Source organism: Orbicella franksi, chromosome 1 (genome assembly GCF_964199315.1).
Source record: "Orbicella franksi chromosome 1, jaOrbFran1.1, whole genome shotgun sequence".
NCBI classification, from domain to species: domain Eukaryota; kingdom Metazoa; phylum Cnidaria; class Anthozoa; order Scleractinia; family Merulinidae; genus Orbicella; species Orbicella franksi.
In genome coordinates, this window is record NC_138145.1 from 14,847,242 (window position 1) to 14,861,598 (window position 14,357).

The 14,357-nt window shown below is 39.3% G+C and overlaps 2 protein-coding genes across 2 annotated transcripts; one reads left to right on the forward strand and one right to left on the reverse strand.

Moving 5' to 3' along the window:
* Window positions 1-2: 2 nt before the first annotated feature.
* Window positions 3-9,863, reverse strand: LOC145477414 (uncharacterized). The gene is made up of 10 exons (XM_081455532.1): window positions 9,453-9,863; window positions 9,093-9,144; window positions 7,645-7,826; window positions 6,625-6,823; window positions 4,036-5,914; window positions 3,455-3,574; window positions 3,119-3,201; window positions 2,845-2,972; window positions 2,076-2,199; window positions 3-1,399 (listed from the first exon to the last, which is right to left on the reverse strand). The coding sequence occupies exons 1-10, from the start codon at window positions 9,615-9,617 to the stop codon at window positions 1,290-1,292; spliced, it is 3,042 nt and encodes a 1,013-aa protein (XP_081311658.1). The 5' UTR covers window positions 9,618-9,863; the 3' UTR covers window positions 3-1,289.
* Window positions 9,864-9,910: 47 nt separating this feature from the next.
* On the forward strand, window positions 9,911-13,920 carry LOC145478173 (dolichyldiphosphatase 1-like). Its single transcript, XM_081456115.1, has 7 exons — window positions 9,911-10,052; window positions 10,266-10,366; window positions 11,113-11,294; window positions 12,075-12,188; window positions 12,510-12,638; window positions 13,236-13,325; window positions 13,463-13,920. Exons 1-7 carry the CDS (start codon window positions 9,932-9,934, stop codon window positions 13,515-13,517), a joined length of 792 nt encoding a protein of 263 aa, XP_081312241.1. The 5' UTR covers window positions 9,911-9,931; the 3' UTR covers window positions 13,518-13,920.
* The last annotated feature ends 437 nt before the right edge of the window (window positions 13,921-14,357 follow it).

Below are 14,357 nucleotides of genomic sequence, written 5' to 3' on the forward strand. Positions count from 1 at the left end.
GTGGTCAATTATCCTAAACAAACTTCGTGCGAATAATTCGAGTATTTCCCCTGATGAATAAAGTAGTCTTATGGATCTTGCCTTCAGAGTACTTTTCCACCGATTCTAAACAATAAAATTGCGACCGGATAAAGACTGAGCAATCTGTCGCGACTGGAACTAATCAACAAATGCAATCAAAATGTAGCTGTTCCCACGGTTATCATCCCGAAGCCAAGTCGTGTTAATAAACAAGGACAATTCCTCACATTTTGATAAATGCTACCGTCGAAACGTTTAAATTCGCCAAAATCTAACGCTGAGAGCACATAATAGCGAAGCGTACGGCGACTGAATGAACAGAAGTCAAAGAAAGATCCAGCGGAAAGACGAGCTCGCATGGCTTGCTCACATACTCACATGTTCGCCTCATGTCTTATCACATGTCTTAGCATTAAACGGTACCAGTTTACTGGCCGTGACATGCCCCTGCAAAAATCAAGCGGGGTGGCCACTTTGGTGTCCTTACAGGAATGTGGGGTTTTCGGCCTATAACCGTGCACAGGCCAACCAACTCTGAAAAGCCACAGGTCACAATTAGGTTTGCGTTCCACTTCGTCGAACGCAATAACTTACTCAATGGAGATCGCAGCCATAATCATTTTGATCATTTCATTCTGACTATCTCAATAAACGTTTTACATTGTTTCTCATGGAGAGAGAGATAGGCGAAACGAAGGCAGACATAGTGACACACCACTTGCAAACCCGGCACACCGCACACTATGTAAACCAAAGCCACACTGGTTGAAAATCGCGCCACAGGCCACAAACTGCCCATATGCACAGTATAAATGTCGCTGCCTATCCTTAATTACACATCGGAATCCCTTCAATATATACTTTAACTACTAGTACCATTCAAGCTGGTATGCAAAGAATGGAAAGGAAGAGTTTTCATAGCATTCATTGATCGAAAAGGTATATCCCATGTGTTCAATTTCGTCTCTTGAATGAAGCAAGGTAGTTGGTGCTGAATACCAGCCATTGCCGTTTTCTAAGATTTCTTACCCTGAACTGTTTCCCAAAAGGGGACACTTCCAAAAACAAATGATTCTATCAATGGATTGAAAACACACACCCCATAAAGAATAAAATCACTCCCTCCAAGGCAATATTAGGGTATTCAGGGCTTTACCGTTCAAGACTGATATGTGTATTAGGTGTTTTAGTTTGATTGGTAACGAAACAAACGTTGTTAAGTCTCGTGAGACGTCAAGGGTTTTGAGACAGCTTCTAGTCACTGAGTTTTAGCTTCTGGCCTGGCTCGTCAGGAACTGTATGTAGTTAGGTGTTAATATGTCAGAGGCTTTCAGACATTGGCTCACACTGTAGCTACAATCCAGCTTCTGAGACGAATCTGCAAATGGCACATAATTAACACAAGTTAATTTGCAACCGTAGCTTTACGAAAATGATCTACTACTCGATGGAATGAGGACTGATTAGGCTTTCGCGGCTTTAGGGCGAAGCCATGGTATATTTAGTCAATTTTAGGACACGAAAAACGAGTTTAAAATGACGGAGCTCTTAAATTAATAGTTTAATCTGGTAAGAACAAGACTTCATTAAACGGTTAAAAGTAAACCAAAAAGGCACAAAAATGCTTAACATCGAGAACGGCCAAGACATGATTCCAAACACAAGGTGCACCGTCCGTGGCGCAGCTCTTTCAAGTAATATCTGGGTCTAGGTGATCTTCTGTGACGTCTCTTCGTCACCGTCTAACACACACACTCGTTGGAACCTGCGATACAGGTTGCTGATCAAACTTTATCTGTGACTAAACAGCAAGCAGCTAACTAGGGAACTAGCACTCGTACCCAAGCTCCCTCCATATCTTTCTAAGCGAGGAGCCTGAGTACTACCATGGCTGATCAAAAGGCTTGAGTTATTTTTTGATCGGAGAAATACATTGCAAATATGAATTGGAAACTCTTGGAGTCCTTCTCCGTGTATTTATCGAAAATGGCTCTTGTGCATGGTTGTAACCATCTCGTATACAAAAGAGAAACTCCGTTGATTCAGTAAATTACCATGGGTAGTCCACTCGTCTTGGGCGACATACAAAACCGCTGGTACACAGTACTGTGCTACACCGTGTTCAGATGGACTGGCACAGTTGAGCATCCATACAGGAAACACCACTCGAACGTAATGCTACAAGGAAATCATTAACGCAAACCTGTGAGCCATACAAAGAGCACAACAACTATACCAGGTACTATGTCAAGTAACTGTTAGGACAAAGCTTACTGTTCGTTAGAACGCCCGTCGAAGTTCAGATCAGTGGTCACGTCATTTAGTGGACAGAATGACCTACTTTAACTAATAACAGACGAATCGAAACTTACTAAAACCGACCAATGACTGTTGACAAACTTTATACGAGTCTTACAGCCAATACCATCAAGGCTTAACTGCGCAATCAGTTTCAAACACTTGATTCTAAAGATAACTTTCACTCGGGTTGTCGACAAGTCAGTCACCAGCCACAGTTCTCTTCAGAACTACCCTCATCCAGACGATCACACTATACGGCGAAATACGGTTCAGTTAAGTCATTGGCCATGTCTCCTAAATAATCCTCTTACTAAATTAGGAGTGAGGTAAGAGACCGCATCATTGGACGAAAAGAGTAGGTGACGGTAGTCTCTGGTGTTTTGGTCTAACCCGTTCCTTTTCATTTATGGCTTAGGCGGGTGAAGTGAGATAGTGAATCCCACAGTCACCTTTACATATGCTGATGTCCGATCCCACCCTCGCGTGAGTTGAATTGTAAAGACGCGTCCTTTTGCCACTAACCTTTGGATAACCCATGCAGTTATCCAGCATACATAGTTCAGTATCCGTAATCGCGTACACACACCCTTCAACTGAGTGTTCTGGATTGAACTCTACGTTAGGAAAGCCGCCAGCCTCATCAGATGTGCCTGTATTTCAATAATGCAAAATGTAACAGGATAGTTAACAGCCTGAACCTCAACTTAAACAAAAACAACAGCAAATTTGTTTATAAAAACTATATACAGGCACTCAACTGAGAACTCATTTCTCTTAAGTAACCAACAAAACTCACCCCTCTTATTGAATGTAAGTTGAAATCCAAACAAAATTCCCCACAATCGCGTTTTTGGCTCTCGTCGCAAATAAATAGCCATCCTAAAGGCCAGAAAACATGAATAAAGGTTATGCTGATTTGTTGCAATTGGGCAAACGAAAATTTGAATACAGTGTTTGCTTGTTCGTTCGTTCATTTCCCGGCTGGATGGCTGGTCTGTCCAGCCGTCCCGTAGCTCGTCGGCTCCTCTGATAATTCGTGTCAGGGTGAACGATAGCAACTAAAAAACTATGAAAAGGTGCATGAACAGGTAAAACTTACAAACCATGAAGTTACCCAAAAGTAAACCAGTACCTGTTAGGGTTCATTTCAGGTCCATAAGCGAAGTAATACAACTGTCCCTCAGGAGCTTTTGCATTGATATTGAAGCACAGAGGTGGGAATGGTGTAGTGGCTTTCTTCTTTAAAAGATATCTACAAAACAGCAACAAAGTATTCTTAGGGTTACTTCACTGTTCACGTCCGTATTCGAATATAGCCCTAACGCTCGCGAACTTAGGATATCTGACAAAAGATAACTAAGGGCCTGAGGGGTTCATCTGTACAGGGCATTCTCGCAAACCACGCAGTTTTCTGTCTACCACAGCTGCCTGTAGATCATACCGAAGTCCCCAGGAAAATTTGCATATAAATCAAATGTGTGGAAAATTCGTTCGCAGCTACAGATGGTCCATCTAAACCCCTAAAATTTGCTACATAAAATCTGCTGCAAGCGTCTTAACTTTTCAGACTTTGAATGATTTAGCGGCGTCAGGTTAACCTTACATCAGAACAAGCTCATGTTTTTGCATTGGATTCTCACCTAAACGCTGTGTTTCACCCCACGGATATTACCCTACTTTGGAAATAGCGGACGCGATAGTGTGCATACAAACCTTGACTCCGAGAGAGGCATTGGTTTAGCTACAACCTCCAAATTTGAGAAGTCATTTTCGGCATCATCAAGGCTGCCAACATCACCGCCATCGTCATCATCATCGACTTTATCACCCCAGTCATAGTGTTGTGCATCTGGAAAGAATTCTTCACGACCAAAGCTCCATGCACTATCACAATTTCTCTGATTTATTGGACCCCCTAAGTTATCAAACGTTGAAGAATCCGTAAGACAAGACATTGTTTCCACGCCAGAACTGCTGTCTTCAACATCGTGAAAACTTCTCAGGTCGTTTTTATCGTCCATTGTCACAAACACCCCTGTTAGCGAGCTCCGAGACGCCTTTTTGTCCTCTGAATGATCATCCTGCCCATCATTCAGAGATGTAGCGTTCTCTGAGTCAGACCTTCCATTACGCATTTGCGAATACCTGCTATTTTCTTTACAGTCTCCTGTCACAACAGCTTGGTCGTTTTGATGAAGTTCCTTTCCACGATCGAAATCCCTGCCAACGTCAGCCGGAGTCATTTCTCTTGTCGCCAAAGGCAGGCTGCTGGACGGAGCACCATCAATTGTTGCCTCGTTCACGTTGTTTCCATTTCCGTTCTGCTCATCCAATATCTTTTTGTACTGCTCAGTAAAATAACCGGGTAGCGACTCCCTGACATGCTTTGTCAAGTCTTCCGTTTTTTCAATTACTGCAGGTGTAGTCACTGTGGTGTTTAAATTTGCAGGATCACGAAAATCTTTATTTTTCCCCTTTCTCCTTCCCGCTTGTTTGCCCGAGGGTGGTCCTGAACACTTTGCGCCTTTTTCAAAGGCCTTCTTGTCCTTGGTGGCAATAGCTGTTTGTCTTGTATACCCAGCTGACTGTACCCTTTTTACCCTTGACCTCTCAGCTCTAGGAGTCGGGGGCTTCATAGCTGAGGTACTAAGATTCAGAGTGTCAAGCACTTTAAAAATATCTGCCGATGGTATTCTGTTAGAATCTAAAACATCACCATCCAGGTAGTCGTCAACATCATCTTTACTAAAGTCACCATGAAATCCTCTCAGTGGCTCCACTGTCTGATCATTGCATGGCGTTAAAAGAAAACCTTCCGTGTCCAGTGTTGCGCTAGACTTCACCCTGATGTGAACATCGATTATTTTATCAGAATTCACACATAAAGGGCTGCTAGGAGGCTCAACAACCTCCTGTACATCTGAGCCGTGTGTGAATCCCAAACGAAGTTTGTCTCTGCTTTTCTGACGAGACTTCAGCAATGACACGTTCAGAAGGTCTGTCTTAATGACGTCCCTATCACAGTCTTCTTCGCCGCTACTTCTTAGACGCCTTTGTTTCCCATGAGTAGTACCAGTATTAGTCTTCATCCCGCCATGAGTTTTAGAAGCGCGAGTTCCACCGCCTCTGTGACAACCAACAGAGTGCTGAGTCTGCTGTGCCCAATGACCCTCTTCTCTATCACTGTCATCGTCTGAGTGCCTCTTTACACTATGATCAAAATAAGGTTTACAGCTGCTATCGGGCTTTGAATGATCTCCGTTTCCTGTAGATGGGCACCGGAGATTTTCCTCAGAGTGCTCCCTGTCCTTGTTATAATCAAGTGTAGATTCAGCCTGATTCGCTTCATCAATACTGTATTCGCTTCCTTCTTCTGAAAAACTACCATCCCCTTCGTTGTTGGCCTCGTCAACAGAAGATGCACACGAAGTGTTATGGATGGAGCTTTCTGGTCGCAGCAGCTGGTTAGGACTATCTGGCCTTGCTGCACCGAAATTTGCAATATCCGACGCTGAGAACACTCTGGAAGGTTTGGCACTCCCGAGTGAATTATCTGTCTGCCTTCTAGCAAAACCGTGGTATCTTCTCGCACCTGTAAAAGCATAGACAACGGAACTGTTAATTTTACAGATTTGTGTTTCGTAATTCTATAGGTTTACGATTGTCTCCAATACGAATAAGTCTGTGCGTGAACATTTTCCAAGCAAGATATCACGCTGATATCTTCACTATTGGAGTAGTAGATGTTAAGGAGGGGGGAGGGAGGTCTGACCTAAACGTCTAGTGGACCGGGGAACAAGTAAATATGTTGATGCCCCCTTAATTAAATGTTTGTTTCCTTCAATTATACTGATGTATAAGAAGCCACACGTGACACTGAACAAAGCGCACGTTGATTCAAAACTGACGATTTCATTTTTGTAAAGCAAAACAACATTTTGTAAAAGTTAAATCTGTTCCTTCTTGGAATCGAATTCTTGCATTCAAAAGTCAAGTTTAAATACATGTAGGTTCATTATGTCTTACAGTTGGAGGCCCTCTTGAGATCGATTTTAACTGTCTTTATTAGCTTTCCCAGAGCAGTTTTCAATTGAGTGTCGTAAAACCAAAACCAAACCAATTAGATTACACATGCAGCTAAACTCAAACCATAGTTAAACCAAAACCAAAGTAATTGCCTGTCGTGATTGTTGTTGACAATCCCTTGAAAACCACATAATTAAAATCAAAACGATATAATTATGCACAATACCCTTTTACAAGGCCTTTGAAATTGGACAAAAATGCCCCACACAGACCTACCAGCTACAATCCCTTGACAATTCCTCATGAGTGGCCCAGAGGCAGTCATAGGCCGCCCAAGTGGCTTCAGGTTGCCTGATTGTAACCGTGAAGGTGGGAGATTAAAGTTTCTTGTTCTTTTTGTCTTGTCCAGATGCTGTTTTACCTTTGTAACCCCAGCAATGGTCCGCTGCTTCAACTCAAAGCTTGGATCAACAACCTTTAAAGTATAAGATATTGAAACCGATGCAAAGCAACTTGGTTAGTAAAAACAAAATAGGAAAATGGGGAAAAAATGCCAGAATTACAACCTTTCAATTTTCAACCAGCTAGCCTGGATAAGTAGTTGCCTGTGTGTATAACTGGCATAATTTAACTGGGTGTGTCAAGTAACCTTTAGGCCAATGCATTGTTCACTTGAGATGGCTTGGTGTGCAAAATTGCATACACAAAAATTTCTCACAAACAATACAAGTAAATGACCACAGAACATGTAAGAAGGGGCCGTGAGTGGAAAACATGAGACTTTGCGAGAAGGTGAAACTAGCATTTTACTTTGTGAGCCCGAGACATTTTGACTTCAACCATTGTGAGACTGAAACTTCAAAGTGTTTTAAATGTGAACTCGAGACGTTCTAGTTTTAAGACTTTCAGACATCCTTTAAAAAAGAAATAAACCAGATCAGTACTTCAAGATTTTCTTAGCCTTGCAAAAAGATCAAGACTATGAGAGGCACAAAACTGCTAAAAATTAGACTGCTAGACATGTGAAATTTGGCGAAAATTTTGCAAGACCCATAGTATTTGGACTCTTTTAAAGGACCATTCACCACCCCTGTAAGATAAACTTCTGATCTGTTTATGCTTAACACTGGGTCAGATAATAGTAACAAAGAAAAATTTTCTTTGAAGATAGAAATATATGTTTAATGAAATAAATATATGTTTAATGAAATAGAGTCTTGATAACTACATGCAACACACGGTTAAGTCTTTCAACTGCATAAAACATGAAAATCTTTTCATCCTTAAAAGCCTTACCAATGCTGACCCCTTCACATCTTTTTCTGGCCCTTGTTTAAAGGGAGAGGTGATGTAAAAATTGTCTTTAGGGATCTGAACTCTCCTAGGTCTAGTTTTGTTCCTAGAAATGGATCCACCTGCAGCACTACTATACAAAGTGTTTGGGTCTCTCTCACTTTCAGCAATCAAAGATGAATTTTCTACAGGAATGACATTAGAGTATATTCAATTAACTGGGATAATTTAATTGAAGACATGCATCAGCAAGGAGGGGGGTAATCTGACAATGAATCATGTTTGTAAATGGCCAAAAAAAATACTGCCCACATAATTAATATATCAGGGCTCCTGATATTTTGCGCAGTCATGGAGCCACAAATTTCAAGTAAATCAGCAAAATCCTGCGAAATTCACAACAACAAGCAAAATACTGTGAAATTTACTAGAAATCGCACCAAATACATACAACATATTTGAAACTTATCTTGGCTGTTGGGGCTGTTTACTTCCAGTTAACTTGCAAATTTATCATGAAATAAGTAAAAACATCCAAAAACCACCAGACGTTCTTAGATTAATGTTGCAAAAGACTGGGCACTCACTGTGGCCAGGATGTAAAAGGCTTCGCCATTGCCACATTTCTTGAGAGCATTGTTAAAAGAGCAAAATGATAATCTCTGTTAAAAAGAACCTCATGGTCAAAAAAATAAAAACACGTACGATAGTCCAAACGAGTTGCTAATAAAATGCTCAAATGTTCCTGCAAAATCGCCGGTTTTTACAAAGGCAATACTTATAAGTAGTCGGTGTTTCTGCTACTGTTGTTATTGCATAGGCTAATGCTCATCATTTTCCAAAACAGCTGGCAAAATTGCAGTCTTTTTTGCTTAAAAACATTTGTCAAATCAGTGCAAAACCAATCGCTTTCCAGCGAAATTTGCCCAGACAATTCCCACACAATCAGCTGTTTTTCACCACTCATTTTTCAGCAAAATTTGCCCCAAAAATTTCCACGAATTTCCCGCAAAATCAACCGTTTTTTCCGCAAATTAATGTCTCTGAAAACCCCGCGAAATTTGACTTGTTTTTCCACAACCTATCAGAAGCCCTGATATATAGTGACACTTACATAACTGTACATAAATTTTGCAGACATGTACATCTGACAAAATAAGTTGACTTTTCAAAGCTCATTGTCCAAAATATGTCAAAGATATTAAAGAATGAAGAAAGAATGAAGTATCTCGTAAACCACAGCTAATGCCACAAAAATACTCAGACTGGCAAAACATAACCCCTTAGAGATAATAATAACAATATCTTTAAAAGGCCACTTTGGATTACAAGCCCCCTAAACATACAACAGAAAATTTCTCTCCTTGTTATGGGTACATTTTTAATACAATCAGGCCCAACATATGCTGATATAAAAAAAAAAACTATATTAATACAACTGTCATTCTTACCAAGGCTAAGCTCTGAAAATCTGGTGTCTATGCTTAAGTGCTTTCCTGGTTGCTAAAAAAAGGAAAATTATATTTGTAAGCTGCTGAGGAAGATTTAGACAACTTTAATTTTAATATAAATCAACATAGGCTTAGTTAGCAGGGGAAGACTCCCGCCTCTACTTGAACTACATATGTGTGTGGAATCATCATTGTCCCTTCTTTAACAGTGATGACCTCTGGCCACCTGATATGATAATCGTAATTTTGTTATGAAGGTAGCAATAGCTCATGCTCAACCATAAGTTAACACATTAAATTGACCACGAAAGATTGATATTCACACACAAAAAAATACTGTCTAAAGTTTAAGTTATGTACCTGATGATTCGTTCCACTAGGTGGCCTCACATCAAACTCCACATCATAATCTTCCAGTTCTTGTCTGCACCTCTCAGTCGCTGAACAGCTCCTTGCAGTAGATGCACTTGATTTCCTCGGGATACCAACTGAGTAAACTCCGTCGCAAGTACCCGTAGAATCCATTAAATTTAACCTATTTCTCGCGCTTCATTTTGATCTGAGTCACCGCTAGCGCTGCATGTAACCCTTACCGGCATGTAAAAAATCAACCTTTGCTTAGCTTCACACCACGAAATGGAATGAAAAATATGATTAAAGACCTTGAAGGTTTTATGCTCTGCTATTTTTTTAATCCGCTGGATCGGTCCTAGCTGAACAGTTTTTATTAAACGGTGCGAATTTCCATATTTCCATGGATCCGGACGCCATTTTGAGATGCAACTCGTTTCTCAAAGCATCATGGAATCCTGGCTGCTAAGGATTATGGGAAATTCAATATGGCGGATGACACGTTTATACGGCCATGCCAAAGTGGAAAAGATTCTTACCTGTTTGATATGGCTGGAGACAATGTCAAATGGAAAACAATATCTCTAACTCACGTTGAATATCCTGAAGGTAATTACGAGTAGCTTTTGTCGTCGTTGTAGGTCGTTTTTAGGCTAAAGCAATCTTCAACATGACGAAGTTTACAATCTTGAACATTCTCAGAAAGATCCAACAAAGACTTGTAAGTTGTAAATTTTATCGGATCTCTTTATTTATACTGTATCCTTGTATACTTTAAATGCGCCAAGTTAATTCTGTTTCCTTTCCCTTGCATGTTTACAGGAGACATTGTTGGAAAGATCTTAGCATGGCTTAGTTTGCTTCCTATTTTTATCGTGGTTGGTTTTATAACGTTAATAGTCTTCCGGCGAGAAATACACACGGTAAGGTAGTTTTTTAGTGGAGCAGATCACATGATTTTGAGCGCAGTTTGGTGTAGATAATGAATTTTTTGAAGGTTAGCAAAATTGGGAGCAATTAAACAATTGCAGATTATGTAGCCTGGCTACTGGAGGCCTGGCTACATAAGCTTATGTACATAGTGGTGAAGTGGCTTGAAATCTACACTGTGCAACTAATTCATAACTCTTGAGGATCAATAGAAAAGTGGCAATGTTTTACTTCTTTAAAACACCAGATTTCATCATAGCATTAGAAGTTCACTAGAAAGGTGGCTACATGTCTATGCCGTTTTCACTGTCAGAATTTTCTTTACATCTCCCAATGGTCTGTAGGAAAGGCCTCACTTCAAAACTAATAGCAGTACTATATAACTGAGTTTATTCTGGCACTAAATTATTACTATTTAAGACTGTAACACTTCTATGTGCCCATCTCTACTTATTACTTTTAGAGCCCTTGAAGTTCATTTGGAAAAGTGGCTAATATGCATATCAACATATGCATCTAAAATGTCAAAATTTATTCAAAGATCTTGAATCTTTCATGGATACTATATATGTGCAATATAAGGTACATTTATGAACCAAGTTCAACTTTCTTTAGATTGTGTTTCCGATCACTGTGTATACATGTAATTACATGTATATGTCTTTAGGGGTTTCATTAATGTTTTCAGCAGAAGGGCAAAATGGTTTTCACAGGCACTTTTTTTTTTTTTGTATTGCAGATGACATTCTTTGGTGGAATTTTAATAAATGAACTTGTTAATATGATGGTGAAACACACCTTGGCACATCCTAGACTCTGTGGAGATCATTTGTTCCCAAATTCAAGCCATGGAATGCCTTCAGATCATTCTCAGTTTATGGCATTCTTTGCCGTCTATTCTGTGTTGTTTATATATGTGAGGTGAGCAGTTCACTTCTTTAGCCATGCATTTGACATCAAAATATCAACTGGGAAAACTTAACATGATTCTATTGTTAACAGTTCTGTACACTTTCTTACCATGTGTTACATACCCAAGTTTATTTTGAATACTGGATCAGGACAGTACTGTTGAGGTTGAATAATCAGTACCTTTGTCTTTTCAATCTTGAAAATAGTTAAGTCAGCTGCCAACTTTTTTCAAATTTTGTTGTAATAATTAATAATTATTATTAGGAGTGTTTAGTTGGTAACACGATTTGGTGTACATTGTCAAATTCTTTCTGTAATCATATTAGTGGTTAAGTAACAAATTGCACTCACATTTGATTGTAATCAACTGCAGACTAATTTGGCCTCTACTCAGTCCTTTATGTGATTACCATACGTACTACCTGTAACCAGTTCAGAGTATTACTGGAATACAGTAAAATTACTTGTATACCATTTGTGTCAGTCACAATGATGCAATGTACAGGTTCACAACAATGTACTTTTGAGAGACCATCTTCTTCAGTACCATACATACTGTGAAATATCTGCTGACAGCTACACTGTAACACTCTACAATGACCATGATTTGTTGACTGACTATTTACAAAATGCCACCTTAGTTAATAAACAGCCAGTTGCACTGTAATTCTACTCCAGGGTGGTTATTGTCAGTAAAGATAGTCAACTGAATTTCTACAATATTATTCAGTCTAGGTATTTTTTTTTTTAATCAACAATCACTTGTGTCCTAAATCATTCATCTTTCAGACTCCTCCATTTTTCTCAGTCAACTACCATGTGGGATGATTTAATAGAAAATTTATGGCGTCATGTAGTAGCAGTTGGCGTTGTGTTAGTTGCTGTTGCTGTTGGATTTAGTAGGTTAGTGTAGTAAACACAGTACATGTCAGGGTGTAAAGAAAACCAATTTTGCGGCTTGCCCTTCTGACAAGCTTCAACTATGATTTACTTGCCTTGAAGCATTCTAGGCCTTAAAAAATTTCCAAAGAAACTTCACTTTACAACCACTTGATGAGGTTACCTATGATAGCTAGAATTATTGTGTGAGAACAAGGCCTGTGCTATCTGCTGTCAAAACAAAAGGCTGAAGCTGATATCCAAACATACATGTAGTCATGGTACGGTTTCCTCTGGGTATGGCTCATGCAATGAGTTTGACTTTTGATTCATTTGTTTCTACAGGATTTACCTTAGATACCACACACCACATCAAGTGGGCTATGGCTTCTTATTGGGATGTGGATTGGGTGCTGCTTGGTTTATGTTCACGCAGACTGTTCTAACACCTCTCTTTCCAACAATAACAACCTGGTAATTTGTCAAATTTATTACAGTCAAACCCGTTTTTTCAGACAACTTGGGGACCATAGAAAATATTCATATTAATGAGCAGCAGTACAAATGTGCCCATAGACTACATGCCCTAGAAGCAGTCTGTGTTTTCAAGTAAGAACCAAATATAAGATAGGGTTGATTGAGTGGAGATTCAGCATAGTAAATCAGTGAGATTTCAGTTTCCCAGTAATGTAATTGACCTGCTCCAACCAGCAATGTTTATCATTGTTTCTAAGAGCTGATTACTTGATCATCTACTAGGCCTAGACTTACTGAAGCTTGAACAAGCCCTAGACATTTTTCAATACAGTTAACTTTTTAAATATCTTTCAAATGATCACGTTTTGGTCCTATGGCAGTCTACTACTACTATTACTTTAGAAATAGAATTTGCAACCTCATGTCTTACAGCTCTTTTAAAAGGTCAAAATGATTGGGAAAGTCTGGCTGGAGGAACATTGTACTAAATAATTTGAATTCCTGTAACATGAACGCATGGAAGACTGATGGTGCGCCAACAATTTGTATCTAAGATTTAGTTTGTACCTAATGCAATTGGATTTTCTCCAACAGGCCCCTCTGTGAATATCTAATGATCCGTGATTCAACTTTGATCCCATCAGTGATGTGGTTTGAATACACACAGTCAAGAACAGAAATGAAGTAAGCCAGTTCTTCCTGTTGTTCTTGATTTCAGTATTTCATTGCCTTCAGAAAAAGTTATAGTAAGCAACCAGAGGATGTAATGTTAACAATCAAAGTAATGAAATTTAATTTTGTTCTTGTTTGTATAATTTTAGAAAACGACAGAGAAGAGGCTCACACAACAATTATTTCAAGTCACATACCTCCTGAAAGAAGGAATAATGATCAAAGAGTATAAGACGTACTATGAGCACTCTGTGATAGACAGAAATGTATCAGATACCTTTTCTAATTAATCAACTACATGTACAAGAAGGTTGAAATCGACCCCTCATGTTATGATTAACTAAGAATGATCCTCTGGTATGATAGTGGTTCTCTGTTAATGCACGCCATCACCCAGTGAACATTTTAAACCAGATTACTTAGTGTTGGCAAACATAACATACATGTAGGCCGTATAACTGCGGTGGGTAATAAATTTGTTATCAAATATAACCCCTAAAACTGAAACACTTTCAGCCACATAACAGGCACAGGCAGATATATATCTATGGTGTAAGTTTTGGGGTCCATATACCCATGGGCAGTTTTTTTTTTTGCATTACCTCCCCCTCCCCCCCCCCCCCCCCCACACCCTCCCTATGCCCTGGAACATTTGTATTGCATTTCAATATTATTGTTAGTCTTAACTGTTTTAATTTTGTAGTGAGTTTCATAGTTGTTACAACTAAGGTGCAGTGTGTACAAAAGCCATCAGATAAGCAATGGTTATTGTCTCGATACACCAAAACATTTTGTTACATGAACGTCAGAATTCTTATTTTGACCCTATAAAGAAGGGATTGGCTGTTTGAGTTTACTGTATGGCAGTCTGGTCAGCCAAAAGGGTTACATTGCACTAAAAGATGGTAGCAACACTATACATCTTTGTATACTTAAAATGATATATAATTTAGAAATTATATGTTTTTACATTCTTATGTTGAAAGTCAAGATTCTCCACCAGGATATAATAATACCGCTGTTTTTTTGTTTTTTTTAAGGGCC

Excerpts from the sequence above, each read along its gene's own strand:
- LOC145478173 (XM_081456115.1), top strand. The coding sequence starts at position 9,932 with ATGGCGGATGACACGTTTATACGGCCATGCCAAAGTGGAAAAGATTCT. Across the intron at positions 11,295-12,074 it reads GTGTTGTTTATATATGTGAG|ACTCCTCCATTTTTCTCAGT; the intron begins GTGAGCAGTTCA and ends TTCATCTTTCAG. Across the intron at positions 12,189-12,509 it reads GTTGCTGTTGGATTTAGTAG|GATTTACCTTAGATACCACA; the intron begins GTTAGTGTAGTA and ends TTGTTTCTACAG.
- LOC145477414 (XM_081455532.1), bottom strand. The coding sequence starts at position 9,617 with ATGGATTCTACGGGTACTTGCGACGGAGTTTACTCAGTTGGTATCCCG. Across the intron at positions 5,915-6,624 it reads TTGTCAAGGGATTGTAGCTG|GTGCGAGAAGATACCACGGT; the intron begins GTAGGTCTGTGT and ends ATGCTTTTACAG. Across the intron at positions 2,200-2,844 it reads ACTGCATGGGTTATCCAAAG|CATTACGTTCGAGTGGTGTT; the intron begins GTTAGTGGCAAA and ends ATTTCCTTGTAG.